At 46.2% G+C, this 24,522-nt stretch overlaps 1 protein-coding gene across 1 annotated transcript in view; it reads right to left on the bottom strand.

The window, feature by feature from the left end:
• Window positions 1-2,821: 2,821 nt before the first annotated feature.
• The window catches only part of OTOA (otoancorin), a 66,054-nt gene continuing 44,353 nt past the window's right edge, over window positions 2,822-24,522 (bottom strand). Inside the window, exons 22-28 of the mRNA XM_032591623.1 lie at window positions 21,236-21,423; window positions 19,300-19,455; window positions 11,439-11,581; window positions 10,624-10,760; window positions 10,001-10,098; window positions 5,555-5,750; window positions 2,822-3,123 (exon numbers count right to left, since the gene is read on the bottom strand). Coding sequence (XP_032447514.1) covers window positions 3,053-3,123; window positions 5,555-5,750; window positions 10,001-10,098; window positions 10,624-10,760; window positions 11,439-11,581; window positions 19,300-19,455; window positions 21,236-21,423 — 989 coding nt within the window. The 3' untranslated portion in view covers window positions 2,822-3,052. The remainder of the gene's footprint in view (window positions 3,124-5,554; window positions 5,751-10,000; window positions 10,099-10,623; window positions 10,761-11,438; window positions 11,582-19,299; window positions 19,456-21,235; window positions 21,424-24,522) is intronic.

Genomic DNA, 24,522 nt, shown 5'->3' with positions numbered 1-24,522 from the left:
ATTCCTCAGTCTTCTCCTAAGGACAGCCCCTCCCTCCAGATTTCATCAGCATATGTCCAGTCTGAGTCATCAAAGGCCAGGATGGAGGTGAAGGCCAGTAAGGTCTTCACCTGTGGGCAACACCTATGCAGATCTCTCCCCATAGGTCAGACAAGCCCATACCCCTTTCTGAAATAATCAGTAACAATAAGCAGTAAAGGCAGAGAAGTATAAAATGAATCTCCTATGGTGGCTGAAAATCCCAGGAATCACTGGACGGCTGGGATGGATTTATAGAGAGGGTACTCACCCCAAGACATACTTTGTAGATGTCGCACCTGTTCACTCTACGACCTGGTAATTCTGCAGTGTTTAATTTTATTTTTTTTATTACATATATGTTTTCCTTGGAAACAATATAGATGTTTTTAAAGGTAAGAATGGGCAACAGACTTAAGGACAAAGGAATATTGAATATTTAATACTAAGCTCTTTACTGTGTTGTCACTCTCAGCATTCCTTTAGTAAAGCCAGGGAAACACACACATGCACACGCACACACACACACACACACACACACACACACACACACACACCCCAAGACGCAGCCACCTCTCCTTGGTAATGCAACCCATCTCCAGCAACTGTGGTGACTCCCTGGGCACCAGGACTAGAGAGAATAATGTATTTCTAGGTCTCATTGAAGTTGCAGGAACACTTCCAGCCCCCACAAGCTACGCTCAGCATCTGGACGGGGCCTGAAGGTGGGGGTTCCGCCAAAGGATCCAGCTGGGGGTGATATTCAGATATCTGACAACCTATATGGAGCAGGTCCCAACCAATCAGGACCATGGCACCGCGACCTGTGGGCTAGTGACCATGATCCCTGCAGCCACCTGGGGGGCCAGTTGTAGAAGATGGAGGCTGGGAACGCAACGGCCGGGTTGACACTGAAAGGTGAACAGGAGCAACACCTATCAGTGTGACCCGCTGCTTCCCTGCGTGCAAAGGACTGCGCATCTCAACCTGAGACCCCAGGGGTCCTGCGGGGCATAAGCTGGATTTGTCTTTCTGCCTGAGGCAATCACCAATTATAAGTGCTGTGAGGCAAGCTGGCCTCCCGCCAGAGGAGGAGGTGAAGGGAGTTACAGAATCTCTCTCTGATCTAACTTATTGGAGAAGTTAAAAGATACTCATCTAGGAGGCAGCACAGTGTGAGGTAAAAAGTCAAGATCCAAAAATCCTTCCTACCTGAGGGGCCTTAGACCACAGTTCTTTAACCTCTTGGGCCCAGTCCCCTCATCTGAAAATGGGACTCACAACTGCACCCACGTAGCAGAGTTGTGATGACAACCAAGTGAGCTAATGATATAGGCAAAGCCCCTTCAGCAGTGCCTGATGCAGAGCTGGCCCTCCAGGAGTCACTGCCGCCATCCAACATGGCAGGCAGGGTCCAGGAAGTCAATCAAAACCAAATGAGCAGAAGGGAAGGTGAGACACAGCGTGACGCCTGACCCAAAGGAAAGTTGTTTTAATTGCTGTTCCCCAGGAAAATCCAAGGCCGAAGGAAAGTGGGTCCTGAGCTGGATCCAAGCCTGCTTGGACCCAACCGGAAGCTGCACAGACCCATTCTCACGCAACGCCCCTCTCAGATCAGCCAGTCTGGCCCGGCTAAACCGGGGGCTGGTGCTGTTGGTAACAAGATTGATGATCTGTGATTGAGAAGGAACATGAGCTGCCACTTCCCCGCCAGGATGAGAGAAGAACCAAATCAGACCCTAAACAACACCTGCAGGGCCACACCTTCCATATGCCAGCCTTTTAATTTTCTATCATAACTGCATGTGACATCTGAAAATACACCAGTCTCTACAACACCTACCCATGCTGCTTTTTAAAATCCACCCACCTCTTATGGAACACCAGAGATATTTGGAAACTCAGGCAGGCTTTTCTTCCTATCTCCAGATGAGACATCTACTGTGGATGCGTGACCAGGAAGAGAACGCAGGGCGTGCTGGTGGCAGAAGAGAAGTGCCCAGGATGTCTAACTTGCTCCCTAAGGGATGTCATGAGAAATGACTCTGATTGCTATTTTTGAGACGGCATAACACCTGGGAGGTGGCACACCACACTGCCGTTGCCCTTTCCTGAGCCCGAGGCCAAGAGCATCCTGCAAATTTCCAGAAGTAACTCCATCCCAGCCTCCAAAAGGATTGGGCCAGTGGGCTGACTTTGCCCTGCCGTGCTATAATCACATGGGTGATTGACTTGCACTATGTATTTCCTTTTTATTTCAACCCATCCCCAAAGCCCAGGGCAACTTAAAACCGGAAGAGCCACCACCTTCGTCAAAAAAGGACTGTTTTAAAAGCTTAACGGATAACTCCACAGCCATTCATTCAGCTGACTCCCAAAGAAATGGAAGGCATCTGGAAAATGTATTTAAAAATTGATTTAACGTTGAGCCATGTTAAATGTTTTAATTTCCAGGCAATGCAATGCCCACCAAAACATCAATTAGTCCCAGCAATCAGGCAGGAATATTGGCTTCTGTTGAGGGATTCATTTATTTCGGCTCTGCTAAATACCTAAGAAGGAGAAATCCAATGTAGCCTATAGCTCCGAGGAAGAGACATTAAGCCAGAGAAGAAGCCAGATCAGGCCCTGGATAAAATGGTACCACTGCCAGCACCCGCCACTCCTTACGCACAAGTTACCGCCCTCTCTTCAGGGAGAGATGCCAGGAACTCGGGCGTCAGGTCCTCATGCCCTTGACAGAAAACACCCTTCCCACCCACAGCTTCTCTGTCTCCAAGCTGGAAAGCAAGAGAGGCTGAAACGGGGCAGAGAACGTCTCTCTGCTGAGGACACAAGCCAGCTGGAGAACTTTTAAAATCATTTTAACAATTATTCTTCCTTTTGGTGCCTTTGAAATTTCAAGGCCCTGGGGTCTCCCCGCCCCAGCGGAGGCTGTGGATTGGGGTAGGGGGTCTCACAGTCTGAAGTGCCTCTGTTTCCACACACCCTGGGCCGGCTGCTTGGGCACTGAAGGGCGATGCACACACGCTGCTCACCACATGGTCTCGGCCATAAGAACCAGCAAAGGACAGCAGAGCCAAAGACCCCAGGCGCTGGGGGCTCCTAAAAGGAAACAGGGATGCACAGGAGGCCTCAGCAACCCGCGGGGGGAGGAGGGGTGGTCGTGGGTAGATGCATCATGCCCAGTTCCCTGAGTCTCCCTCTGGCCCATTCACGTGACTCCCCCCGGAATGAGGTTTGTTTGCTCTTTTCTCTTACGTGACCCGAATCATGACCCGAATGCAGGGCCGGAGAAGTGAGAAGTGAGAAGTGAGAATTCAATGTCATTCTGTGAATCAGCTGGTACCAGGGCTGCCTTAATCCTAAGAGTCGCCTGGGGAGATGGTTAAAAATGCAAATCCCAGGCTCCTCCCCCCCCCACCCCCCCCCCCCCGATTGTGATTGAGCAAGTCTGACACGAGGCCCAGGAATCTGTATTTTAAGGATCCCTCCCAGGTGGTCCTGATAATGAAGCGAGTTTAAGAAACAAGAGAGTAAGGGTCTTCCCCTCAGGAAGGGCCTGTGGGATGAATGCAAGGAGTAGGGCATCTAAGGTCCCACAGGGACACCACTTTCTGACACTGTTGGTTCAAGGAAAAACTAGTCCTGCCTCTCTACAGGGGATTTTGCAATATCCGTCAAAATTACCAATGTACATACCCTCTGACCTAGCAATACCACTTTGAAGACTTTATCCTGGAGATATACTTGAACAGATGCAAAGGATAAAAGGTTATTCCCTGCAGCCTTGTTTGTAAGTTGTTTTTGTTTTTGTATTTTTAAAGAAAACACTGACCTATCCGTCTGTAGAGATCTGGTTAAATGCAGTTATGATGCAACTAGAAAACCAACCATTGCCGGGCTCCTATGTACAGACACATAACAAAGGGTACAACTACCCTTTATAAAAGTGCAGAGATAATCTATGGACATGCACAGGCTGACTATCTCTGGACAGATACACAAGAAGCTGGTAACATCACTTGCCTCTGGGGAAGGGAAGGTGATGATGGGACAGGAGACAGAGGGAGACATTTCACTGTATTCCTTGTCAGACCTTACTTACCTGTTTTGAACCCTGTGTACTAACTCTTGTGTGTATTATATGAAACACACAAAACACGATATTTAAAAGTAATTTTTAAATGTATGCATATTCTATTTCAATGAAAAGTTTTAAAAATAATAGTAGTATATCAAAGGTCATGGCTCCTGTTTGTGAGTGCCGTCTGTGGCCACTTGTGGTTGCAGAAATTGGGAATTCTCCCAGTTCTCCATCCCCCCGCCAAGGGAAGGCTGGGGCAGACGGAGGGAGACATTCAGGTCAGGAAAAGGCAGAGTGGAGGTTTTGAGCACCAAGTTCTCCTCACTCCCTGGATATTTGCTGACGCTGCTCCCTCTACCTGGGACACTGTCCATGGGGCTGAGTCTATCTTCTCCCCAGCTTGGGCTCCAGTTTAGACATTACCATCTTTGGGAGGTTGCCATGGGCACTCCCCGATCCCCCCAAGCCCACGTCAGCTGCTTCACCCATGTGTTCCCTCAGTGCCTGTGTTCCCCATCACAGCACCTGTCATACTGCCTCATGGTCGCCTGGCTACGTAGGCCCTCCCTCAACCCCAGACTCAACTGATAGCTCAGTAAGCATGGAGAACACATCTGGCTTGCTCTCTGCTATCTCCCCAGAGTCCAACACCATGCTTTGTCCAGAGATGGTGCTCACTAAAGATAGGAGGGGCCACAAAGAAGTGACAGACTGAGGGGGAAGGAAGAGAAAAGAAAGGCAAGGAAAGCCACACATCCCTGACCCCTTTAACCTAGCTGAGCCCTAGTCACCACCACCTCCCTCTGCCTCCTTCCCTCCCTGGTCTTCCTGGATGTGAAATCATCTTGTTCATTTACAAGACAGCCTCACCTGTCTTGCTCACCCCCATATGCCCAGCCCCTGCTGCAGGCTTGATGCATAGTAGGTGCCCAATATATACTGGTCGAATTTATTAATTAATAGTGCTCAGTGAGAAGGAGGTAGGATGCAAAGGAACCGGTGAAATGCATTGACACTCGAGAGATTCTGATTCAACGAGTTCTGGATGGGGTCCCAGAAACTGGCTGTTTTAAAAGTTCCCCCAGGGCACCTGGGGTGGCTCAGTAGGTTGAGTCCAACTCCTGCTTTTGGCTCCGGTCTGGGCTGGCAGTGTGGAGCCTGCTTGGGACTGGGATTCTCATTCTCATTCTCACTCTCTCTCTCTCTCCCTCTCTCTCTAAATAAATAAACTTAAAATTTTTTTCTTTTAATTTTTTAAGTTCCCCCAGGTGACTTCAAAGTACAGGCAGAGTTGAGGGTCATTTACAGACGCTTGCTACGGACTTTAGATTTTTCTCTGAATGCAGAGTCTCAGAAGACTGTGAGAGACCCCACTTTTAATCTTAGGAAGGTCCCCGCCCAAGAACAGGGAACACGGCTAAGGAGGACCAGGGAGAGTGTCCCACTCACCTAGAGTAGAAGCTGAGGAGACGGTCCGGGTGGGGCTGGCGCTCGGGGGCGTGTCCAGCCAGGAGCGAGTCTTGGCGCCATCTAGCGCCCGCTGGAGGCTTTGCAGCTGCAACACGCTGAGCTGCCTGCGCTGGGCTGGGGTCACCGCCGCTGCGTTCTCGGGACCCAAGGAGGCTATCTGCTCCGCGGACAGCTCCTGCAGCGGGATGGGGGGGGGGGGGGGGGGGGGAAAGGACAGAGCCCTCAGTGGGTCCCCTCCGCGGGTTTCCCAAACCTCGGTCACCCGCCCAAGGCCGCGCACAACTTTGCCACACCCGTGTACCCTTTCTGCTCCTCTTGAGGATCTTTCCCTAAAATCTCCTCGCTCTTTCACTGCTAGAATAAATTTATTTTTAAAATGGAAAATTTTGGGGCGCCTGGGTGGCTCAGTCGGTTGAGCGTCCGACTTCGGCTCAGGTCATGATCTCACAGTCTGTGGGTTCGAGCCCCGCGTCAGGCTCTGTGCTGACAGCTCAGAGCCTGGAGCCTGTTTCCAATCCTGTGTCTCCCTCTCTCTCTGCCCCTCCCCCAGTCTCACTTTGTCTCTCAAAAATAAATAAATATTTTAAAAAATAAAATAAAAATAAATAAATAAATAAAATAAAATGGAAAATTTTAAGTGGAAATTTCCAAAAATGGAAGACCAGAGTGACTTGCCATCAGTAACCATTAACAATAGGCCAAAAGAAATGAAACAACCTTCCTGAATTCTAGCTAGAGTTGTGGGCCAACAATTTCTGAACCCACATCTCTTAAAATGTAATAAAAAGGAGGCTTTAAGCGTTATAGAGGTGTTAAAGACGTTTTAGCTCCAAACTGAGACTTCCTCCTTGAAGTAATCAGCATTAACAGAGAGTTGAAAAGAGAGTCACGATTTTCTCACTGTGTGACTTAATGTTGTTTAATTCAGCGCAAGGTACCTCCTTCTCCAGGCTCCAGGTCCCCCACCTGAGAAACACTGATTTAGAGAAGAAAACACAAGCCTAAAGGCTAAAGATCTGAATCTGTGTCCCAGCCAGTATCATATGGCTAGTATCTATGTCTGCCATATACTTGCTGTGTGACCTTAGGCAAGTTTCACAGACTCTCTGGGCTCTAGACTAGATGTGGAATGGCACAGAGAACTCATCTCCTGTGTGGATTCTGATGACTGCCTGCACACCATGCGGGTGGGTCCTGCGAGGGCTCAGTGGAGGAAAGTGACGTCTGCCATGGGCACTGGAAGTGGGAAATTCTGCCAAGGACACTAGGGTCTTTGAGGACCCTGACGAAGATGTTTTCTGAAGTCGCTTCTAGCTCAGAGGACTTGGTGGCTAGTTTCAGTGGGTCCGGAATGAGATGGGATGGCAGGATTCTGAATTTGTAGAGGGGCTTTTAAAGTTATGTTGCTTATTTTCTAAGGACCCCAAAGATTCTGGGAAAGGGGTTATGCCCCCTCACCCGCCCCTCTTCTTTCCTTCACCCTCTTCTTATTCCCTAAGGAGATGCTTCCCTGAAATCGTGTTGTTCCCCTGCTTGGAACCCTTCCCTGCCCCCCGCTTTCAGGACACAGTTCCGGCTCCTGAATGGGGCAATGGGGACTTCACACTCTGGGCCAAGCCCACCTCCGCAGCTGCCTCCCCCCAGGACTCTTCACTGCAGGAGAATGAGCGCCCGTATTTGTAGCCCTCAGGAGAGGCAGCACCTTTGCCCTGCCCTTCCGTGTGCCACACCGTTCCTCCCTCCGACCTAGCTGACCTGCCGCACAAGGTCAGCATCACCTCCTCCCTCAGACACACAAACACACCCAACACAGGTACTCTTCTGGCTTACACCTTACATCTACCATTAATGGAGTCTGTACTATGAAAATTATCTATCTTTCCGATGGGGCTGGCTTGCAGCCCAGAGGCCAGGCTGAATCTCTAGGCCTACCGGACTCTGTTTAAAAAATAAATAAATAAATTTAAAAGTGGTTGCCAACATTTAATTATCAGGAGGTTTCACATGAAAATGGAGACCTCTGGAATCTGTAAAATAAAATTTAAAAAAAGGGAGATCCAGTAATAGTGATCCCAGATTGTCACACTGCATTGAGGTGCCAGAGACGAGATGCAGCTTCCCCGTTTAGAGAGGGCTAAGTTTACACAGTTCACCTGGGACTCCACCCAGGCCACTGCACTCTTTCATGTTACCTTCTGAGGCCCAGCATGCACTGGGTTACACCCCAGGGGCATCTCTCCCGGAGCCCACCACAGGGGGGTGGTCAGTAGGGATTTCTGAAATAAATACCCAAACAAGGAAGCAACCACAAAGTGCATCCCAAACAAGACCAGGAGAAAGTGCTCAGCAGTGTGCAACATCCAGAACCAAGCTGCCTATCCCATGCAGAGCCCCCCAGAGGGGAAGCTCTGTAGCCTCAAGGACTATGATTTATCTCCCAGAAACAGCTGGGGAACTGTCTGTGCTGGCATCTGTCCTGTCTTCTGAAGTCATTCGAGGTCTGCCGTCTGTCTTGAAATGAACCAGTGATGTGGCATCGCGGGAGTCTGTCCGGCCTCGTTTGTGTGTCTTACATGGTTGTGGTGGACAGAATGTATTTCCAAGTTACCCAGCAAGCAAGAGTACCAGGGCCACTCCTTATCAGAGCACACCGTCCCCACCAAACACTAGTCTTGTACGGGGACACGAAGCAAGGACCCCTCACTGACTACCCCACTACAGTTGACCCAATGCCACCCTGTCAATTTTTTTCCATTGCATCGTCACCTGTCCTTTGAGGTTTTCTTTTTTTTTTTCCCTTAATAATTTATTGTCACGTTAGCTAACATACTCCTTTGATGTTTTCTTACCACTTTTCCTTAAACCAACTAAAATATTTTTACTTAAATTCATTTAAAAGGGAAATGTTATGTGGGAATACAAGCTGGTGCAGCCACTCTGGAAAACAGTATGGAGTTTCCTCAAAAAACTAAAAATAGAACTACCCTACAACCCAGCAATTGCGCTACTAGGCATTTATCCAAGGGATACAGGTGTGCTGTTTCGAAGGGACACGTGCACCCTCATGTTTATAGCAGCATGATCAACAGTAGCCAAAGGATGGAAAGAGCCCAAATGTCCATCCATGGATGAATGGATAAAGAAGATGTGGTGTATATATATGCAATGGAGTATTACTCGGCAATCAAAAAAGAATGAAATCTTGCCATTTGCAACTACGTGGATGGAACTGGAGGGTATTATGCTAAGTGAAATTAGTCAGAGAAAGACAAAAATCCTATGACTTCACTTATATGAGGACTTTAAGAGACAAAACAGATGAATATAAGGGAAGGGAAACAAAAATACTATAAAAACAGGGAGGGGGACAAAACATAAGAGACTTGTAAATATGGAGAATAAACTGAGGGTTACAGCAGGGGTTGTGGGAGGGGGGCTGGGCTAAGTGGGTAAGGGGCACTAAGGAATCTACTCCTGAAATCATTGTTGCACTCCATGCTAACTAATTTGGAGGTAAATTTTAAAAAAGAAAAAAGAAAATTAAAAAAAAAAGAAAAAAAGGGAAATGTTATGGGGCACCTTGGGAGCTCAGCTGGTTAAGCATCCGATTCTTGATTGCAGTTCAGGTCATGATCTCACAGTTTGTAAGTTCAAGCCCCGTATCGGGCTCTGTGTTGACAATGCAGAGCCTGCTTGGGATTCTCTGTCTCCCTCTTTCTCTGCCCCTCCCCAGCTTGCGACCTCTCTCTCTCTCAAAAATAAGTAAATAACCATTTTTAAAAATAAATAAATAATTTAAAAAATAAAAATAATAAGGAAATGTTATATAGGTCTACAATCCCTCATTGGCAATTCTGAAATCCAGAAACGTCTCAAAGCTGAAAGTGTTTTCCAAAGTTTAAGACAAACTTCTTTGCCTGCAAAACCTGAATTGATTGAAGGCCATTTAGAGTCTCTATTTATTCCAATTAATGTGACGTCATTGATTACTTCACAGAAATATTAATGCGTAAGGTGCTTCCCCAGACACTGCTGGGGGTGTTAAGTTACATACTGTAGATTCACAGAGTGATCTTTTTATAATCTGGAAAATTCTGAACTCTGAAATATATCTGTCCCCAAGGGTTCTGGATAAAGAAATATGAACCTGTCCTACCATCTAAATAGAAAATCAATACCACCTGCTATGAAGGGAAGACAACCATAAAAATAACTACAATTAAAACATAAATTAAAGTTTTAAGAAAAAAAAATTTTAACGCAGAATTATCATGTGACCCATTCATTGTTGGCATGCAGCTCCCCCCTGGCCCTTTCCGAGAAGGCTGGTTGCAAGCCTCTAGAATCCGAGGCCTGCCATCTGTTCCCCTATGTGATTTGAAATGGGGTCAAGCTCCTATTCTCCTTGAAGAACCGGGTACCTACTTTGAATATCTCATCAGGAAGGCATTTGATTGCTGATGGCTGGAAATACGGCATCAAATCCTTGTCCAGCATTGGGAGCTCTTCCTTAGTTAATCCAGCTGAGGAGGAAAAGGAATCACGAGGGTTTAGATCCAGCCATCAGAACTCTACTCGTTTTATTAATGGTGCTGCCTAATGTACAGATCTGTCTGTTCTCGGCAAGCCGCATTCCTTACCAAAGGCCCTGAAAAATCACACTGGAGAATCAAGTTCCTTAATCAACTCAAAAAAAAAAAAAAAAGTGGGTCATAGCAGCCCTGATTGGTCTCCTACAAAGAAATGTATGCCCAGAAGGAACTTTAGGCAATTTCAGACTGTGTATGAAACTAGTTAGGAGTCAATTAAATCACATCCTAAACCGCTTTAGTGAGCACAGGAATCACCAAGGGGAGATTTGTAGACCCCACCCTCTGCACCTTCAAGTCATGAATCTAGGTTCCACTGTAACCTTAGAGATGTTCACTACACACAGCCAAGGATTCTATTATTATTATTATTATTATTATTATTATTATTATTATTTGCTTTTGTCCCCAGGACAAAGGTTGGAAAGGGAGAGAAGGCATGCTCAAGGTGCCTCTTACCTGCAATGGTCCCGAGCTCCTGCAAGACAGGGCCGGACCACTTGGCGGGATCCCCAAATACAACTTCTGCCTTCCTCTTAAACTCGGCCAAGACATGGGGGCTGCAGAGCAGGGTTCCGATTCTGGCCACCACCACCCTAATTAAGAGGGAAGAATATAGTGTGAGCCTGGGAGACTCTTCTGACACAACTGGTGTGCAGAAAGTAGGCAGGCTCGGGGCCTGAGCGGCTCAGTTAATAAGCATCTGACTGGGGCGCCTGGGTGGCGCAGTCGGTTGAGCGTCCGACTTCAGCCAGGTCACGATCTCGCGGTCCGTGGGTTCGAGCCCCGCGTCGGGCTCTGGGCCGATGGCTCGGAGCCTGGAGCCTGTTTCCAATTCTGTGTCTCCCTCTCTCTCTGCCCCTCCCCCGTTCATGCTCTGTCTCTCTCTGTCCCAAAAATAAATAAAAAACGTTGAAAAAAAATTAAAAAAAAAAAAAATAAGCATCTGACTCTTGGTTTCGGCTCAGGTCATGATGATCTCATGGTTCGTGGGATCAAGCCCTGCGTCAGGCTCTGTGCTGACAGCATGGGGCCTGCTTGGGATTCTCTCTCTGCCCTTCCCGTGCTTGCTCTCTCTCAAATAAATAACAAACATTAAAAAAAAAAAAAAAAAAAAAGAAGGTAGGTAAGCTCAGCATCCAGAAAGGATCCAGCTGACTCCACTCCTTATCTTAGCCCAGAAAGGCGGCAAAGCATCAGGAAGCGGAGAACGTGTTGCTGGATGCATGAGCTGGTCAATCATTTGCCATTGTGCACACAACTGGTTTGGTTACCTGAATTCTGAGATTTTTATAAGTGAGACTTCAGTGATGTTCATAGCACACAAGGTTGTACCAAGTCCTACTAAGTGGAAACTCTTCAGATCCTGGATACGATAGCCTGCATCCTCCAGGAATCCTTGCAGAATGGATTTAGCCTATAAAAAATGAGGAAGAATAAAGATGAACCATCCAGAGACTAGGAGGGAATAACAGAGCTAGATCAGTAGCCTCTGGACCAACCCCCCCACCCGTACTCCTCTGGACACACTCCCATTCCGAAGCATCCTAGCCACCGCCTCCATGTTCGTGTCCCTGAGGTGCTGCTTCCATTGAGTGTGTCCCCTGATCCAGGGAGGTGTGTTCTGGCAGTGAAACTCTCGTATCCTTCACCAGCATGAAAGGAACTGTGTCCTGTGCCTGTGTCTGTGTCTGCTGGCGTATTTTCCTCAGTCACTCATGACCTTCAGATAGTTTGCTCACATAAGTTCTCCTGTGTCAGAATCCAAACTTTTCCAGCATCTGTTTCCAGCACTGTCTCACAAACCTTGTAATATTCTGCTCCTTTGCCTTTGCTCAAATCATTCCCTCCATCTGAAATGTACTTCCTGCATCCCCAACTGTTATAATCCAACCAGCTTCTTATTTGGGCGGGACGGTGGGGGGGTGGAGGGGCAGTGGTTCAAGTCAAATGTCACTTTCTTCATGAAGTCTTCCCTGACTATCTTGGCCACAGTGAATTTTTCTTTCTCTAAAGTCCTACAGAAATAGGTTTGTCCTTCTCTCTTCAATTCCAGAGAGTAGTATATCAAATGCTTTGGTGTAGAAAATTACAGAGGAATCTCTTCAGTGAGCTTTGATTCAAGGGGGTTGGTGTGGATGTGTAGGGTTCCCTGAAATTCTTCCACAGTAGCCATTCATTGTGCACGACTTTCCCTGGAGAGCCACCCCTCCCACACTCTTACTTCATGTGGTTCAGCTGGAGTAACTGCCTGCTGAGTTCCAGAAGTGATGCTATGGCCCAGTCCCGACTAGTCAAGTTTTCCCTCAGCTTGGCTGCCATGATTTGTTCTAGACTGGGCATGTGATCCAGTCGAAACCAACCAGGACGTTAGCTGGAATAATTAGGGATGTCCTAATTGAAATAGAGGAATAAGACAGTCTTTCTCTGGACTGACCTTGGAAGGATAAACACCTGAACCTGCTAGAATTCACTGCATGGAAAGAACCTGCCTCTGACTGAAGCCAACGCAAAGGAAAGTAGGGTCAAAAGATGGTGAGAGACAGATTCTTTACAATAGTGTTGAAGACTCAGAATCCAGCCATACCTGAACTCTTTACCTGAACTTTTCAGTTAAGGGAGCCAATAAATTCCTTTGCTTGGTCAAGCCACTTTGGGTTGTTTTTTCTGCCACTTGTAACTAAATGAACCCTGATTCATTTGATCTACTTATGTCAGACCTGAGGAAGGATTCAAGTCAAGCCTTTGGAGATTCTCTGTATAATAAAATCTGGATCCCTCAGTGCTCATAGGGGCAGGTGCAAAAGATTACAAGAGGACAAGAGCTCCCAAGGCAAAGAAAGGGAGGAGACATCCAAGGACAAACATCTGAATGGGAGTGAGGGTCACACGGATATAGTGAGTCTTCCCATCTCCTTTACTTTTACTTCTTTTTAAAGTAGACTTCACACCCAGTCTGGAGCCCAATGTAGAGCTTGAACTCACGACCCTGAGATCAACACCTGAGCTGAGATCATGAGTTGGACACTTAACCAACTGAGCCACCCAGACACCCCCGCCATCCCTTTTTAATTCATCCCTATCACACAATAAGAATAGTTAGTTCATCCTTATCACACAATAAGAATCATTACAGTTTAAGAGAAAGTGACAAAGACTGTGAAATGTTGCACTGGTTTCTACTTTTCATGTCTGCTGCCTCCCCATTCCTCAGGTCTGTTTATTTACTTCATTTATTTTGAGAGAGACAGAGAAAGCGCGAGCTGAGAAGGGGCAGAGAGAGAGGGAGAGAGAGAATCCCAAACAGGCTCTGTGTTCAGCACAGGGCTGAAACCCACAAACCCCAAGATCATGACGTGAGCTGAAATCAAGAGTTGGACGCTTAACCCATTGAGCCACCCAGGCACCCCTCCTCAGGTCTGCTTACACGCTACCTCTTCCCCTGATTCACCTATCTTAAATAGCCTCCTTCCTTGACTATTTCTATGAGCACCTTACCCATTTTCTGTTATCAATTATCGTCATTTTATTTATTTAATGTTCATTTTATTTTTGAGAGAGAGAGACAGAGAGAGAGTGAGAGTACACAAGCAGGGAAGGGGCAGAAAGAAAGGGAGACACAGAATCTGAAGCAGGCTCCAGGCTCTGAGCTATCAGTGCTGAGCCCGACATGGGGCTCAAACCCACAAACCAGGAGATTAGGACCAAAGTCAGACGCTTAACTAACTGAGCCACCCAGGTGCTCCATCAAGTATCACAATTTTAAAACGTTTGTCACTGGGGCGCCTGGGTGGCGCAGTCGGTTAAGCGTCCGACTTCAGCCAGGTCACGATCTCGCGGTCTGTGAGTTCGAGCCCCGCGTCAGGCTCTGGGCTGATGGCTCTGTGCTGACAGCTCGGAGCCTGGAGCCTGTTTCCGATTCTGTGTCTCCCTCTCTCTGCCCCTCCCCTGTTCATGCTCTGTCTCTCTCTCTGTCCCAAAAATAAATAAATGTTGAAAAAAAAAATTTTTTTTAAAACGTTTGTCACTGTGCTCACTTTTTTGTCTGTGCCACCGTAGAATCCCAAGACACACAGAATATCCAGCTAACTATTGAATCCCTACTGCTTGGTACAACGCCTGGCACACAGTTTGGTTCAGTAAGTACTTTTTAAATGAATGAATGAATATCTGAGTGAGTGATCTACAGAAGTTGTAGGCAATAGGTACCCCCTTTGAAATGGCATTGGATTGGGGCGCCTGGTGGCTCAGTCGGTTAAGCATCCAACTTCAGCTCTGGTCATGATCTCATGGTCTGTGAGTTTGAGCCCCAAGTCGGGCTCTATGCTGACAGCTCAGAGCCTGGAGCCGGCTTCGGATTCTGTGTCTCCTTCTCTCTCTGCCCCCTCCCCTGCTTGCACTCTGTCTCTCTCTCTCTCTCAAATACAAATAAAAAAAAAAAGCATTAGGGGCATCTGGGTGGCGCAGTCGGTTAAGCGTCCGACTTCAGCCAGGTCACGATCTCGCGGTCCGTGAGTTTGAGCCCCGCGTCAGGCTCTGGGCTGATGGCTCAGAGCCTGGAGCCTGTTTCCGATTCTGTGTCTCCCTCTCTCTGTGACCCTCCCCCGTTCATGCTCTGTCTCTCTCTGTCCCAAAAATAAATAAAAACGTTGGGAAAAAAAAAAAAAAAGCATTTAAAAATGTCAAAAAAAAAAACAAAAACAAAAGAAATGGCATTGGATTGCTGCCTTCACATGGACTGGCTTCGGGAAAATTTCCCATGTTCCTGCAAATCAGACTGATCAGGTTCTCCATGAAACTTCCCTCAGTGATTACAAAGCTCACAGTCTGACTCCAGAGCCTGTACTCGTAGCCTGTGAAGATGTCTGGGTATGACGAGAACATAGAGATTCGAGGTAGCTTTTGAACGTTTCCTATCAAGGGTTCCCAAATCAGGTTTCACTAGATGACTCATAATGATGTGTGCTCCTCAACTATCAGGCGTGCCCATTTTAAAATGAAAGCGCAAAAATACAATTCAAATAAAATTACTTTGAGGACGCGGTATTAAATTGTCCTCACCGCTGGAACCCGGAAAACGCAAGCTCAGCTTGCGAGGTGATAAGCCAAAATATATTTACTTGAATGACTGGACCAGTGTATCTGTAATGATTCCCAGACAATTAATACTAACACTTTGAGGCAATATTAACCCTCTGAAAAATGAATAGCTCTAAGATTTCAATCTCCCTGTTCATCCCTCTGGCTTCTCTAATAGTTTCCTCCCCCCCTTATATTGGTTTTTAAACTGAACTCCGTTAATGTAGTTCCGCCAGGTCTGTCTATTAATCTAGAAGCATGCATTTAAGGGTTTGATTGGGAGCGAAAGTTGAGGGACTGACTGCAAATGATCTATGCAAATGTTAGGTTTTCATATCCTCTTCAAACATATTGATAAATCTCACTGGCATCCATGGGAATTAAAACTGGTGCAAAGGGAAAGAGATACTCTAGTTTCTAAGTTGGATATATATTTGTTTTCTCCAGGACTGTAAATAGAAGGATTTTAATATCTGAAGGCTGAGGTGGCACTTCCCAAACCAGTCAAAACCAGTCATTATGGAATGTCAGGATAGAAGGAACCTCCAATTGCTTGGTTTAGACCATCTTGGAAATGAGGCAACTTATTTTTTTCTTTTCTTTTTTTGAGGCAACTTTTAAACTTCCAGAGAGAGGAAGTGTGGTGATGATGATGATGATGATGGCCATGACAATGAAAACAATTACTTTCTGGGCCGCCTGGGTGGCTTAGTCGGTTAAGTGTCTGACTCTTGATTTTGACTCAAGTCATGATCTCACAGTTCTGGGGTTCGAGCCCCATGACAGTGCAGAGCCTGCTTGGCATTCTCTCTCTCCCCCTCTCTCTGCCCCTCCCTTGTTCACGTTCACTCTCTCTCAAAATAAATACATAAACATTAAAAAAAAAAAGTATAGGGGCGCCTGGGTGGCTCAGTCGGTTAAGCCTCCGACTTCAGCTCAGGTCACGATCTCACGGTCCGTGAGTTCGAGCCCTGCATCGGGCTCTGGGCTGATGGCTCAGAGCCTGGAGCCTGCTTCCGATTCTGTGCCTCCCTCTCTCTCTGCCCCTCCCCCGTTCATGCTCTGTCTCTGTCTCAAAAATAAATAAACGTTAAAAAAAATTAAAAAAAAAAAAAAGTACTTTTTACTGAACACTATGTGCCAGGCATTGTTCAAAATGTTTCCCATGTATTGGGGCGCCTGGGTGGCTTGGTCGGTTAAGCGTCCGACTTCGGCTCAGGTCACGATCTCGCGGTCGGTGGGTTCGAGCCCCGCGTCGGGCTCTGGGCTGACGGCTCAGAGCCTGGAGCCTGTTTCAGATTCTGTGTCTCCCTCTCTCTGTGACCCTCCCCCGTTCATGCTCTGTCTCTCTCTGTCCCAAAAATAAATAAACGTTAAAAAAAAAAAAAAATGTTTCCCATGTATTGACTGGTGTAACCCTCACAGCCATGGCTGTGGAATGGCTGCCTGGAATCCTGGAATCCTGCCTGGAATCCTGGAATCCTGATTCCAAAAAGCTCACACAACTGGGGGACATGCAGTGGTTTTGCCTGCCCAGCACCCGTCCCGGCTGTGTTTGAGAACACCATGCTTTTCCTTTGGTGAACCGCCCTGTATTTGTTTCCTCTTGCTGCTGTAACAAATTGCCACAGAGTCAGTGGTTTCACACGACACAAATGTATTCTCTTACGTTTCCGGAGGCCCTAAGTCCTAAAATGGGTCGGCAGGGTGTGTTCCTCCCGGAAACTCGAGAGAATGTTGTTTCCTTGCCTCTTCTGGCTTCCACAGGGTGCCTGTAGCTGCACCCTCCCTCTTCAGAACCAGCAGCCTGGGGCCTTCGAATCTTTCTCTGTGTCCTTGTGTATCTGTGGCCTCCTGCCTCCTTCTCATAAGGACCCTTGTGATTACATCGGGCTCATCAGGAGAATCTTCCCACCTCAAAATCCTCAAATTAATCATCTCTGAAAAATCTCTTTTGCCATATAAGGGAACATCTTCCAAGGTTCCAGGGATTGGGGCATAGATGTCTTTGGGGGCCTTTAGGCAGCCCCCACATTCCCATTCTCCACTGTCAGTTCACAGGGTCATGTTGAGACGGACTCCGCTCCCTGACACATGCCTGGCCACCCAACTTGCTCTACTCCTGACTACAGTGATGGTTTGCAGTGGGCAATTACAGCCAATGCTGCAACTTTTTCAAAAATTAGTGCGAAAAGGGGCGCCTGGGCGGCTCAGTCGGTTAGGTGTCCAAATTTGGCTCAGGTCATGATGTCCCAGTCCATGGGTTTGAGCCCCATGTCGGGCTCTGTGCTGACAACTCAGAGCTGGAACCTGCTTCAGATTCTGTGTCTCCCTCTCTCTCTGCCCCTCCCCCACTCGTGCTCTGTCTCTCTCTCTCTCAAAAATAAACATTAAAAAAATGTAAAAAAAATTAATGCAAAAAAGGCACTCTTTTTATGGGGTTACTAAGTAGATAATATATAAACCTGGTATTGAAAATGACCACTGAGGGAGGGCTGCCTGAGAATGAAGATACCACGAAGCAGCTAAGACTCCCCTTTCTAGCAATCCAGTGGGTTAACTTCCCTCCCAGTTGAAGTAATTAAATTCTGGGGAGTTCTTCTTTAAACCATGAAGGATTAAGTGACACAGGAATCACCCTCCCACCGTAAACAATGAGAACACTGAACAAAATACAGAAACAATTGTATTCAGACACTGAACAACGGAGAACATAGGACTATAATCCTGAAAGAGGGAAAATAAGAAGAGTCCGAAAATCACCCTTGCTTATGGCCCAGAAGCAGCTTGCAGTCCAGGGAGCAGGGAAGGGACCCCAAAACCCCAGTGGTCCATCTGAGTTGAAAATACAGAGATCCAAGGTCAGGGAGGCCAGGGCACCAGTAATTTGTGGGGGAAAGTACTAGAAAATAAGAAAGTTCAGAGAGAGAGACAGAACACGAGAAGAGAAACTTCACAGAAGAGAGAGAGGTCTTCTCCGGTCTGGCTCAGTACTGACCTATCTACACAGGCCGGAAGTGAAATCCACATAAATACCAGGAAGAGGCATCAGAAAGCAGCAGGCTGAACAATTCTCAGAGCTCGTATGGAGTTAGAAAGAGAACACACATTCCCACCAGCCAAAGCAGAAAGGTCTTGAAATACATACACATTAGACAGAGACCCCAGAAGAATCATGTCTGAGTAATGGGGACAAATTAACTATAGAATTAAGGTCACTCTGGACTCACCCTAATTACACTCAAAAAGAAGCCTGAGAAGGACCAAACTGATTTGAAAGTAATTTAAATGTATGTCGGAACAAAGCCAAATACTCTTCAAAGGAGTGTAACTAAATCAAGCACTCAAAAAGACAAAGTTCACAATGCCTATCAGCCAGTCAAAATTACTAGCCATGACCTATACATGACCCATAACTAGGAGAAAAATTAGCCCATAGAAACAAACTCAGAAATGACTGATGATGGAAATTTAGCAGCAAAGATTTAAAAATTTTTTTTATTTAAAAAAAATTTTTTTTTAACATTTATTTATTTTTGACAGAGACAGAGTGTGAGCAGGGGAGGGGCAGAGAGAGAGGGAGACACCGAATCCGAAGCAGGCTCCAGTCTCTGAGCTGTCAGCACAGAGCACAACATGGGGCTCGAACTCACAGACCGTGAGATCATGACCCGAGCCAAAATCAGATGCCCAACTGACTGAGCCATACTGGCGCCCCTAAATTTTTTTTAATGTTTATTTATTTTTCAGAGAGAGAGAGAGAGAGAGAGAGAGAGAACAAGGGAGACGCAGAGAAAGAGGGAGACGCAGAATCCGAAGCAGGCTTTAGGCTCTGAGCTGTCAGCACAGAGCCCAACATGGGGCTCAAACCCATAAACCGTGAGATCATACCTGAGCTGAAGTCAGACGCTTAACTGACCCAGCCACCTAGGCACCCCTGGCAGCAAAGATTTTAAAACAGTTATTATAAATACTGTATGTTCAGATATAAAGGAAAATATACAGAAAATTAAGACCAAAATGGGATATTTAAAAGATCCAGCAACATCTACCTACCTGTCCTGGGGTCCATTCTGTCTGCTGGCTGAGGGAAGCCACAGTGTCAATGGAGCTGAGATCCAGCTGCTCCAGCTCACTCTCATTAAGAGCCAGAGCAATGCGCCCCAGGGAGACAATATGGTACTCTTTCCAGTAAGAAGGCACGTCCCAAAACTTCAAGCCAAAAAAAAAAAAAAAAAAAAATCCAGATTAGACTGACCATTACCAATAGTATTTTAAACAGACACAGGGTAAATCTCTTTAATATATAAAATTCTCTTAAAAATCAACAAGAAAAATATGACTACACTTGTTTTTACTTAAATATATATATGCAAAAGACATGAACAGAACAACTTTGTATCACAGGAACGGACTGGTCTGATTTCTTGGCCCTCGTCTTGAATTGGCCACATCTAGGGTCCCTGGCCAGTGGACTAAGGCTTTGTCTAAGATGACAAAGACAGCTCAGGGGAAGTGGGGGAGGGTGCTCTTATCTTCCCTGTTGTAGTTTGAGGGTTTGATGTTTTCTGGGTAAAGAGGCCATTTATCTTGTAAACACAAACATTTTTGCTTTCCCTACTTTTCTGTTAATGGTGAAAGAACAGAAGCAAAGTTTTACTGATTTTCGAAAAAAAAAAGACATGAATAAGAAATTCACAAAAGAAGAAACACGGAAAAAAGTTCAGTCTTAGTCATAACTTTTTAAATTGTACATTAACAACAATCAAAGAATACCATGTTAGCTGATCATATTGACAAGGAATAAACAGAATGATCATTTATGGTGTTGAAGAGATATGGGATAAAGGATACCCTCATTTGTGGATGTTGAGAAAATAAATGGTATGTACTTTTTGGAGAGGAATTTGGTCATATGTATCAATAGCTTTTCAAATATTTACACTCTTTGACCCCAAAATTCCACCTTAGGAATTTATCCTAAGTAAATAATGAGACAAGTATCCAAAGAAATATGTACAAATACGTACTTTGAGGCATTAAAAAAATATAAGCAACCTAAAAGTCTACCAATTTGCTAAATAAATGAGGACCAGGAAAAAAAAGGACCAGCCATAAAATGAAATATTATATAGCTATTTAAAATGCTGATATAAATTTATATTTCTGATAAAGAAAAATATGCATTTATACTGTTGGGTGTGGACAGCAAGTTATTGAATAGTGGGTGAGCATGATACTATTTTTTGAAACATATATGTGTAAGTATACATGAGATACACGCATGAAATATATAAATATATTTTATACACATATACAGAAGTCTGGGGAGCTTCAGGTGAATATACCAAAATGTTAACAGTGCTTATCTCTAGGTAGAAGATTATGACCGATTTTCTTTTTTATTATTTTCCCACCTTTCTACAATAAACTTGGGTCATCTATATAAAAAAGAGTTATAAATATAATTTTAAGAAATTTAATGCCTTAACCCCACAAGGATAGCTAGATATATTCCACAACTATCCTAATGGCTGAAATGAGCCACTCAAAGGGACCCTTTTATAAAGATGAAAAATGACTTCTAGTCTTCTTTTCACTTTTTTCTGCTATGTTTTCCAACAAAATCGCAACAGCCTCTGAGAAAACCTGCTGTCAGCAGCAACTGAGGTCCTCCATGTGGAGAAAGAAAAGGCACAGTTCCCGGAAACCGTCTCAGTCAGAGGCACCAGAACATCCACAGAACTTTTTACTGAACATCCATTAGATGCCAAGACACATGTCTGTTCTCTGCCACAGCCCTAAGAGAGAGGAACTAGAAATTTGTCAGATGCGAAGAGCACGCCTACGGCACTGGGTTCATCCGGAGAAACTGCAACACAGTAACACCAAGTGAAAACCCCCTGGGGTGGGCTCTGCCCACAGAAACGCTGGGACCGTCCTTCTGGGGTTTTCTCTCTGTTGAAAGCTCCCACCCTGACGTGGGCTTTACCTGTACTGCCTTCTCCTTCAGGGTCATCAGCTGAGGTTGGTCGAAACCCCTGACAGCCCCCAGAAGTTCCACGTTCCTGATGAACGTGTGCTCCTCCATGCAGAGCAGGTCCTCGGGGGCCCAGCAGGCATTGGCTTCAGCCAGCGTGAAGATGTCACCAGAGGAAGGAGCCACGACTCCATGGCAACCTGAAGAATGGGGAGGAACAGAAGAAAGAAGGCTTCAGGCACGTTAGTCTGTTTCTTTATTGAAACGAGTAACCTTCTCCAGTTGGATTTATGCACGAGAGGCGGCTTAGCGTCGACGCTGAGAGCAGGGACGCATGGAGCAGCCTGAATCCCACTTCTGGCACTTCTTGCTAATTACCTGGTAATGAAATTGCGGAAATGCCAACTTTTTGCACACCACACGCACACCGTAGGAGCTCTGCAACGTTTCACCGGGGCTCCAAATTGCCTGGAGGACAGTAGGAGCCGGTGGTGAACAGTTCTGGCTTCAGATTCAAATCCAAAACTATATAACCCCTGTCTGCCTCAGTTCCCTCGTCGATAAAATAAGGATAAAATTACCTCATGGAACTTCTGTGAAGGCTAAATGTATTATTACATCTGAGGCACTTAGAACAATGCCAGGTATACAGTAAGTGCTCAATACGTGTTAGCTATCTTTATTAGCTATGTACCCGCAGCCCCCCTGCATACATTTGAGTTTGCAACCCAGAGTTAAAGCTCCCAGAATTACGAGGAAGGAGCATTCAGTTCTTTGTGTGGGAAGGGAGGATGAATGATGTGCCGTCCGTGAAAATCATCGTGGAGGCTATGGCCTTCCCACTGCCTCAGGGAGAGGAGAAATGGACCTGTTGCGTTTTCTTCGCAACAGGAGAAACCCGTCCATTTCAGTCTCGGAATAAGTTGAACCTCACCTGGTCAAATGAGCTCACATCATCAACACGCAAACGAAATGTTTCTCCCAGATATGCCCAACCTGGGAGAAAACCAAACGCTCCTTGTCTTTTTTTTTTTTTTTTTTTTTTTTTAAGGATACCATCTCTCTCTCTCTCTCTCTCTCTCTTTTTTTTTTTAAGTTTATTCATTTACTTTGAGAAACACAGTGAGGTGGAGAGGGATGGAGCAAGAGAGAGAGAATCTGAAGCACGCTCCACACTACCAGCAGCAAGTCCAATGAGGGGCTCAAAGCCATGAACTGTGAGACCATGACCCGAGCTGAAATCCAGAGTGGGACACCCAACGGACTGAGCCACCCAGAGCCACCAGGGCTCCTTATCTTGACAGCAATCTTGGCTTTCCTGTCTTAGCAGCTGTCTATCCCTGAGGCTCGCAGACTCACCAGCACCACCTGGGCCAGGGCATTCCCAAGCTCTGTGGCCATTCCCTTACCAATGGCAACTCACTGGACTCTGGTCAAGAGGGGAAATCAGACCAGATCAAGGGCACCACGTGTGGTCCTCAAGCATCTTTATCACAAAAGACACCTCCTTCCTAGACTCCCCCACTCCACCCCACTTTCCCAGGAAAACAGGATCCAGTGATACAGAATTAGAGAGGAACAGAATGGTTAAATAGTGCAGCAGGGACTTGGTATTATCACTGCTGTGTTCCAGGCCCGGCACATAGTAGGTGTTTGGCAAATATTTGTTGAATGAATCAACACATACATATAAATTAACTAAAATGAAACCAAGTTGTAAGTCTGCTAATCCATTAATTACTATAAGCGCGGCAGTAACTAATACCCAGACCACTAAAGAAAATCCCAATGGTGTGCTGGTAACAGAGGCTCCTCCCCAGCATGTGACATGTCTTACCTTCGCACACCCACATGCACAGAGTAGGAGCACTGCCATCTGACAAGGGCACTGCTAGGTCGTGAGGGCAGGAGGAGCTAATGGAGATCACCACCGGCTCTGGGTACGAATCCAAGAGCTGCCATTACTCACTCAGTGACTTTGGCCAAGTCTCTTAATCCCCTCTAAACCTCAGTTTCCCATGTCAAGAAAATGGGAGCAAGCACAGCACCCACATCATAGTACAGAGGTGAGGTGAGACAGGGCACGGAGAGAGGACTACCCGAGGTAAACCTACATCAGACTGTGACACTTCCTTGCTCGATTCCCCAATGACACCCCAACCCAAGGACAAAGACAAAGTCCTTAGGACTTCCTTTATACGGCCCCACGTGGCCTTGCCTCTCGTGTGCTCCAGCCACACTGGCCTCTCATTTTCCATCCCTTCTCGTTCCTGTTACACTTCTATTTGCCCGTAAGAGTCCAACACTACATGTCCACACAGTCCACACCCACACTCCCGGAGTCTACTGAAATGTCAGCTTCTCAGTGAAACCCGCATCCACCGTTCTTTTTTCAAATTATTTTTTTTTAATTTTTTTTAACGTTTATTTATTTTTGAGACAGAGAGAGACAGAGCATGAACAGGGGAGGGGCAGAGAGAGAGGGAGACACAGAATCTGAAATCTTTTTTCAAATTATAATCCCCCACCCCACACCCCCTGACCCCCTTCCTTCCCTTGCTTTATCTTCCTTCTTGGCACTCATCATCACACCATCTACTACATCTTTTACTTACTGTGTGTGTGATTTATACTGTCTGGCACCTGCCCTCCCCCCCAGGTCCCTTGAAAGTAAGCTCTGCCAGGACAGGGATTTTTGTCTGTTTTGTTCACAGAGCCGGCGCTCAGTAATTATTTGTTGCAGGAAAGCAAGGGAGCACTGGCTGCCAATGATTATTATTACAATTATGATTGGGTCCGATTAACCTTGCCTCCTCCTGCCTGGCACAAGTCTGTGCTTCGTGGGTGCACAAAAGTCATAAAAGTATCTCACGCTTACTGAGCACTTCCTACATGCCAGGCAATGTTGTGAACACGTTTACAGGTTCAAATCCATTAACTCTCATAATAACCTAATGAGGTAGAGACTTTCATTGTCCCCATCTTACAGATGTTGAACACTGAGGCACAGAGAGGTTAAAGGGCTTACCCAAAGGCACACAGCCAGTAAGCAGCAGATCCAAGGTTCACACCGGCCAGCCTGGCCCCAGCACTGCAATGACCAGTCACTCAGCCATTTAGACCCTTTAAGTCAATCTTTTTGAAATGTGTGTTGCACGCGTTCACCATTTAACCCACTGGCCTGGGGAAGGAGTGGAAGACGTGATTCCAAATCACTTTTCCAAAGGTGTAGTTCTTTGGTCTATGGCTTTTTGCCATGCCACTGCCTTGCAAACGTTTCAACCAGCCCCCTGGACGAG

Source organism: Lynx canadensis, chromosome E3 (genome assembly GCF_007474595.2).
Source record: "Lynx canadensis isolate LIC74 chromosome E3, mLynCan4.pri.v2, whole genome shotgun sequence".
In the NCBI taxonomy this organism is placed as follows: Eukaryota; Metazoa; Chordata; class Mammalia; order Carnivora; family Felidae; genus Lynx; species Lynx canadensis.
Note: the sequence above shows the minus strand (reverse complement) of the source record. Positions and strands in the feature narration are given on the sequence as shown.